At 42.2% G+C, this 6,868-nt stretch overlaps 1 protein-coding gene across 5 annotated transcripts in view; it reads left to right on the forward strand.

Moving 5' to 3' along the window:
- ZNF185 (zinc finger protein 185 with LIM domain) overlaps nucleotides 1-6,845 on the forward strand; it is a 59,731-nt gene extending 52,886 nt beyond the window's left edge. For 4 of the 5 annotated variants that reach the window (XM_087972114.1, XM_026674680.2, XM_026674679.2 and 1 more), the window contains 4 exons: nucleotides 429-509; nucleotides 1,679-1,781; nucleotides 2,382-2,480; nucleotides 3,380-6,845. In XM_087972114.1, the coding sequence (XP_087828240.1) occupies nucleotides 429-509; nucleotides 1,679-1,781; nucleotides 2,382-2,480 (283 nt within the window). In that variant the 3' untranslated portion in view covers nucleotides 3,380-6,845. Of the gene's footprint in view, nucleotides 1-428; nucleotides 510-1,678; nucleotides 1,782-2,381; nucleotides 2,481-3,305 lie in introns of all 5 variants that reach the window. The other variant, XM_087972111.1, reaches the window with a different exon arrangement.
- Nucleotides 6,846-6,868: the final 23 nt, after the last annotated feature.

A 6,868-nucleotide genomic window follows, 5' to 3' on the forward strand; every position in this document is an offset into this window, starting at 1 on the left:
GGAGTTGGGGTTTGTTCTTATTTTTATATACTTGCCCCACCAATGTTGCTGAAAGTGTTCTTGGTGGCTCACCAAGTGGCCTTTCTGTCATCTTTCTGTGTTTCTGCAGACATAATTTATGGCAAGGTGTTAAATGCAAGTGCATGCAATAGTAGGCAAATGGCTTTGAAGGCTTCGGGGCTTTTTCATCTTTAATTAAATGTTTCTGCTTTGCCCAGCATTTTTTTATTTTGCTTTCGGATGAAATTTCTTTTCCAGAAAGACATCATGGAATAATGCAGCATTCTATCAAATACTACATGGGCCCCAAGTTTTAATGAGAAAGCACTGTTTCAGGAACATTAAAAACAGCAACATCTCCTGATTTTAGTATTTTTTAAAGTCATGTTGTATAACAATTATAGAGTCTTCACTCTTTCCTTCTCCAGTCGCAGCTTGGTTGACTTGTCTGAACTGGAGAATCCAAGCTACAGCAGTACCAGCTACCTGAATAACACATCTCCCAAAAGGTAAAACCAACCGTTGGCGTGATGCTCTTGTTGTGGTTTGATATGGGATCCCTTTCAAAGCAGACAAGTGCCAAGTTTTCATGAATCAGGCGGAAATGGGATTGTATTGTGCTTCAACAACTTGTGAGAACCTATTGTTTTTTGCTGAGTGAATTACCTTTGGTAAGGATTGTTGGGAAGTGTTCTATGGCTACAGGAATGTTAAGGTAATGAAGATTTAATAGTTGATCAGCTGCGTAAGGCTGTAAGCCAAGATGATGAGCTGAGGATGAATCAGCAGGGTAGTGCCACTTTAAGAAGCTGTCTATATAAGGAAGACCATGTGAGGGCGTCTCTCTCTCTCTCTCTCTCTCTCTCTCATGTTCTATCTCTATTATAGTTCTAAGTGTAGAGTTGAAGATTGATTGATTGCCTGTATTTGCCTAAAACATGTATGTATGTATATAGCAATCTTGTATAAAAACCACTGTTAAAAGACAAAGCTTCTGTGTCCTGTGTTTTGCTCCTGAGTTGTCTCACAATAGGAGTCCCACTGTAAACGCTCTGACAGTTTTTGATTTTAGGTTTTCATGTGTTGTGTGAATTCAGCCAATACTAATTAAGTAGAGCTTGTAAGACTGAAATCCAGCACATGCAGAATTTTATGAAGAAGTCTGTTAGTGTCAGGAACGAAAGATCAGATCCGCACATAAAGAACCAGTTAAACTGATTTATTGCTACTTATGCCTGTGCACAGGAATTTTCTCAACTAACACTTAGTAACTGCTAAAGATCAATGGAATTCAAGTGGGGTGTTGGACTTAGTTTGTGGCTCTGTAGGGATTCTAGGCTGATCCCTCTTTGGACTCCAACCCCAGGTTTTGCTATTTATGTTCCTATAGTCAACGTGTGTGTTTTTAAAGTGGGAGGCAAAAGAAAAAGTGTTCTCCTTCCAATTTCATACAAAGCAGGAGATAATGACAGTAAGACAATATGCTTGTTACACATCTGTCTTCCACTACTTCACCAACAATTTTGCACCATACTGATAAGAGGATTTGGCCATAAGAGCTCTCTGAGTTGCACGTCATGTAGAAAGCAGTGTATCTTCTTCAACATGAAGCTCTATGAAGCTAGAAGCATATTGACCACTGTCTTTGGACTGTCATCATCTTCCTTCTTTCTCCTAGGTCTTTGGAAGATATTTGTACTTATTGTGGCCGAGTAATCCGCAACTGTGCCAAGATATCTATTGAGAACCTCAACATCAGCTGCCATGAATACTGCTTCAAAGTAAGGATGCACCTGATAAATGTGGTATTCACAGAGATATGAAGAGGTGCCAGTTTGGTCTAATGGTTAAGGCACCAGGCTAGAAAGCAAAAGACCATGAGTTCAAGTCCCACCTTAACCATGGAAGCCTACTAGATGACTTTGGGCTAATCACTCTCTGTCTCTCAACCCAACTCCCTTCACAGGGTTGTTGCTGTGGGGAAAACAGGAGGAGCAAGGCATGTTAAGTTGAGTTATTGTTCAAAGTAATAAAGACGGGATACAAATAAATAAGTCGGGAGGAGGAAGTAGGTGGGAACCTTCACTCCCTAGCTGCATAATGGGATATCCTCATCACTAAGTCTCACAATTTCTGCCTGGCCCTCCTAAGCTTTAGCCTGGAGGAACGTTGTCCATGGGGTCGCCATGGGTCAGACAACAACTAACAACTTCACAACTAACAACAACAACTGATTCAATCACACGGCAAATACATTACAGATGGAGCCACTGGTTATTCGTTAGTTGTCTAGCCGCAGAGCAGCATACATTTTATGTAGGCGTGCAAAAGACATGTCCACAGCTAAGTAGAGAGCACCTGTCTTACTTTTTCTCTCGCAGTGTGGAATCTGCCACAAGCCAATGGGAAATCTCTTGGATCAAATCTTCATTCATCGGGATATTGTCCACTGCGATAAGTGCTACGAGAAGCTCTTTTAGGTGAGCATATCCTGCAAGGGTTAGAGATCTAGAACTCTGAGGATGTTGCTAGAGATCCTGTTCTGACCCAGCTCCCCAAACATGACCAACCCTCTGTACTTTTATCACCGATTTCTTTATTAGGAACATCCACTGTCCCGGCAAAAAGTCTCTCTCCCACAGCAGGCTAACAAGTCCGTCCGGCCAGAAGATGAATAGCTGTCTGCCACATCTATTCATCTCTGCCCCCTCCCTTTTATCCCCAGAGCTAGGGTGGGGCTTTGTTAGCAGCGATGGCTCTTCTGTCCCAAGGATCAACCCATAGATTTCCATTGCTCTCATCTCCTCTGCCTTCTATTCATTCGGGCATCAGGCACTGGAGCCAGCTGTTCCTCCTCTTCCTCCTCAGCCACCTCCAGACCTGGGGGCTGTTGACTCTCCATCTCAGGGCTGATGGATGGCCCAGGCTCTGCCTCCCCTCTCTCTCTCTCTCTCTCTCTCTCTCTCTCTCTCCCCCCACTGCTCCATTCTTCCCCCTCTCAGATTGCTTTGATGCTGACCCTGACCAATGCCTCCTCCCCATCTGATTCGGCTGCTGGACTGGCCGGCAGCTGACAGGCCACAACAGATCCTGCCTAGAGAACAGAACATGGAATCATAGCACCGGAAGGGACTTTGGAGGTCTTCTAGCCAAACCCCCTGCCCAAGGCAGAAGACTTATCCAAGTCAAATGGTTGTCTAGTTTATTTTTGAAACCTCCCGTGATGAAGCATCTACAATTCCAGGAGGCAAGCTGCTCCATTGATTAAATATTCTTGTTGTCAGAAAATTTGTCCTTATTTCTAGGTTGGCTCTCTCTTGAGCAAGCTTCTACCTGTTGCTTGTCAGCCCTAGTTGACATGTCCCAATTTGCTCCTTAGATTCCATGGATTGGACCAGCCTGCCCGAAGAGACGCCTGCCTTCACCTGTATGCCTGGGTTCTCCAAAGGACTCTTTGATCCAGCAAGCATCCTCTTCCCCAGCCATTCCTCCTTCATCTCAGGCAGGCCAAGTGGTTTACCTTCAACAACAACGATGAAGGAAGAGGATGTATTGCTGCCCAAGTTTCAACTGACTGCATTTGGGGGCTCCTCCCCAGTCTTGGTTGCTTGTCCAAAAGTCCTTCTGTCCTTCCTTCCACGATGGTACCTTGGATATCCATTCATTCAACTTGGCTAGCCACTGATAAGAGCAGGCTTGGTACCAGGAAGGAGAGGAAGTAGGATCATCTGTTTAAAAAAAAAAAAAAAAGAGGTTGAATCATTTTTTATCAGGAACACTTCTTATTCCATTCATCCCTGGGAAGTCTTTAGCCACAGCTAGGAACGCTCAGTTCCAAAAACATGTGCCTTGAATGCAAAGGATTTTAAATGGAGGCGTGTGCAAAATATTTTGATTCCAAAGGCATCGAGCATCAGGCACAAAAAAAGGGTTCCCCACCACCCAGCCATTTTGGGATGTTTTTGAGCTTGAAACACTCCAGAATTGTTTGAAATGAGAATTTCAATGTTTTGCTCATCTCCAAGTTTGCCTTCTGGCATCCCTGGGACTGATTTGATTTTGAAAGGCCACACATCAGGCACTGAGGCTATGACTTCTGCAGTCTTTTACCATGGGCTGAGGGTGATGGGAGTTGGAATCCAAAGCACCAGGAGAGTCACTACTTTGTTTATTCTTGTTTTACCCAGAGAAGAAATTATTGAGTTAACACAATGTTTTTCAATCTTGGCAAAACTTAAAGATGTGTGGATTTCAACTCCCCAGAATTCCCCATCTAGCATGGGATTCTGGGAGTGGAAGTCCTCACAATTTAAAGTCCCCCCAAGTTTGCAAAACATGGAGTTAAAATAGTCCCATTGCCCTATTCGGTATCAGGCAGCTTCTTCTGTCTACTGCTGTCATAATGGCCTCTCTAGGGAATAATTATTTTATAAATAACTTTAATTGTTGTGAGATTATACATGCTATGTTGGGAAATCAGTTACCGTTAATTTCTTAGATATTTGTATCATGTCTCCAAAGGGATCAGTGTGTTTGTGAGATACCACTATTTGCCATATTCTTGAGTTTTAATTCTTTTACATTTATTTTTTTCAGGCTCAAGTGAAGATAGTTATATTGAAGCTTTCAATTGGCTATTTAGTTAGTAGCGTAATATATTTTTGTATATTAACCAAAAATCTGGAATATATAGCTATAGATATGAGGAAATATCGTATGTGTGATCATTTTTCTATGATGAGTATACTGGAAGTTTTAACAAACAGTAAGCAGTTAAGATACACAGCCTCACTTTCAGGCTCCGTTTTCTGCACACTATGTCAATTTTAACTTGGGTCATTGCCTATTTCCAACTACCAGTGCAGAACAACGGAAACAGTCTTTTCCTGAGTTGAATCCCTTAAATTACATGGGAAAAGATTATGGACACTACTCAGTGTGTGAGAGAGGCTCAATCTACAGCAGAATTAGCTTTGCATATTTTGGAAATAAATGAAGCAACGTGCACACGATAATCTATAGAGGGAGACTGCTATAACGTCTCCAATAACCCAACACTATTATTTTATGATATGAATGCAGGTGCTGAGCACAAGGTTCCCCATATTTTGTTTGTGGAATATTGGGAAAGAGATGTTGAACATCCCCAAAGCCATTTTCTCCAAATGCTGCCAAGGAAAGGTCTTCTTCATTCGATAGAAGCAATCAGTGTTGAGGAAGTGCTTAATTCTTTTCTTGAAAGTCAGGGTCAAAAAAATGGTATCAGAATTCACCTTCCCAACTGTGTGATGACCCAGGGCGTGGCACAAAGGCAACATAGTCAAATAAGCAATAAGAGTCCTTTTATTATCTCCAACTTTGCCCCCAATGTCCAGGTTACCTTTGGCTGGAGAAAAACTCTTCCAGGAACAGCCTTTAACTGTAGAAAATTCAGTCCAAAACAAGGTACATACAAACTATAACTAAAAATCCAAACAAACCAAGCTGAAGTAATTAACTTGACAGGGCAGGAGAAGGAATTTCAAACTTGAAAGCACGGCTAAACTCACACAGTTGGGAAGACGCCAGGAACACAGATAAGCCACGACGATACAAGATAAATTCACATTTGCTCTCAACAACTTGCTGTGCGCAACTTCCTCTTTTATACACTGTGTTCCCAGCTGCAGCTAATGAAGGGAATCAGGGCCCTTTCCTCCCCCATAAGCCACGCAACCCATGTTGCTCTCTTCTCCGTTCCTCCCTGCGTGTCCTAGGATGAAGAGAGGGTGGGTCTGGGTCTTCCTCTGAATTCTGTCTCCCTTGCTCTACCTCTTCCACAGCCAATGGAGCCACACTCCCACGCCCTGTCAGCTGTTTGGCTTCCCCCTCCGAGTCAGATTCCAATAGGGGCATGACAAACTGCATGATTCCAAAATGACAACAAAGCCAACAGCAGCTTGCTAATTGCAGCTATGTCACAATTTTCTCTCACTGATTCCCAGGGGAGGGTTAAAAGCATGACGGTCAGTCAAACTGGATATGCGTTTTCCTCTTTTCCTCCTTAAGTGGTTTCCTTTGCTAAGAATGATGGTAGAAAAAGGAGTTCAAGAGGTGAAAGATGACATAAATTGGACCTCACCCCATAATACTGAGACAGAAAGATTACATTCATACAAAATGTTTCATCTAAAAGGGCAAATTGACATGTTTGTTGATGGAAAAAAACCAACCAAGGTAAGAATCTTTGACCATTCAGTCTCAAAGCTGGGACAATATTTTGATGGCTTCTGGGAAGGTCATATTTAGCTACATTAAATCTAACTTGATGGACAATTCCTACTTTCACAAGGATTAGTCCTTGGTGTGAAACTATTTCCTTGCCCTACCCATCATCCTCCAGATCTATTATGTTCCGTAATCCTCCACAGAGTTTAGCTGGCTGAGAATTATGGGAAAGGTAGACTTAACATTTTGGAAAGGCCTCTCAGTTGGACAAGGCTGTTTAGGAACATAAGAAAGAAAAAGAAAACCCCAAGTTGGGTGAGGTCTGTTTGTTTTTTAATGTAAATATTTATCTTCTCTCCTGGTTTCCTGTCAATGCAAACTTTTGCTTCCCATTCATTGTCCAAAGGTGGAGTTTCACAAACAGCACAAAGTAGCATGTGATATTTTAGACTGAACTGAATTGTTGTTCTATTTCCTTGAGGATTTGTATCACGGAAAGGTTGCTTTAGACAGGCACCGCTAAGTCATTGCAAAATGTTATTTTTGTTGCTGTGCTGTTCTTCTCTGCTTTTTTTTTTTCCTGAAGCAAATTCTAAATTGCCACATTCGGTTCTAATAAATATTCTGTGCAGAAAGTTGATCTGGATTCTTCATTGAATGG

Source organism: Notechis scutatus, chromosome 10, assembly GCF_049901735.1.
Source record: "Notechis scutatus isolate UNSWTSFEM ecotype Mainland chromosome 10, rNotScu1.2, whole genome shotgun sequence".
Taxonomy (NCBI): Eukaryota; Metazoa; Chordata; class Lepidosauria; order Squamata; family Elapidae; genus Notechis; species Notechis scutatus.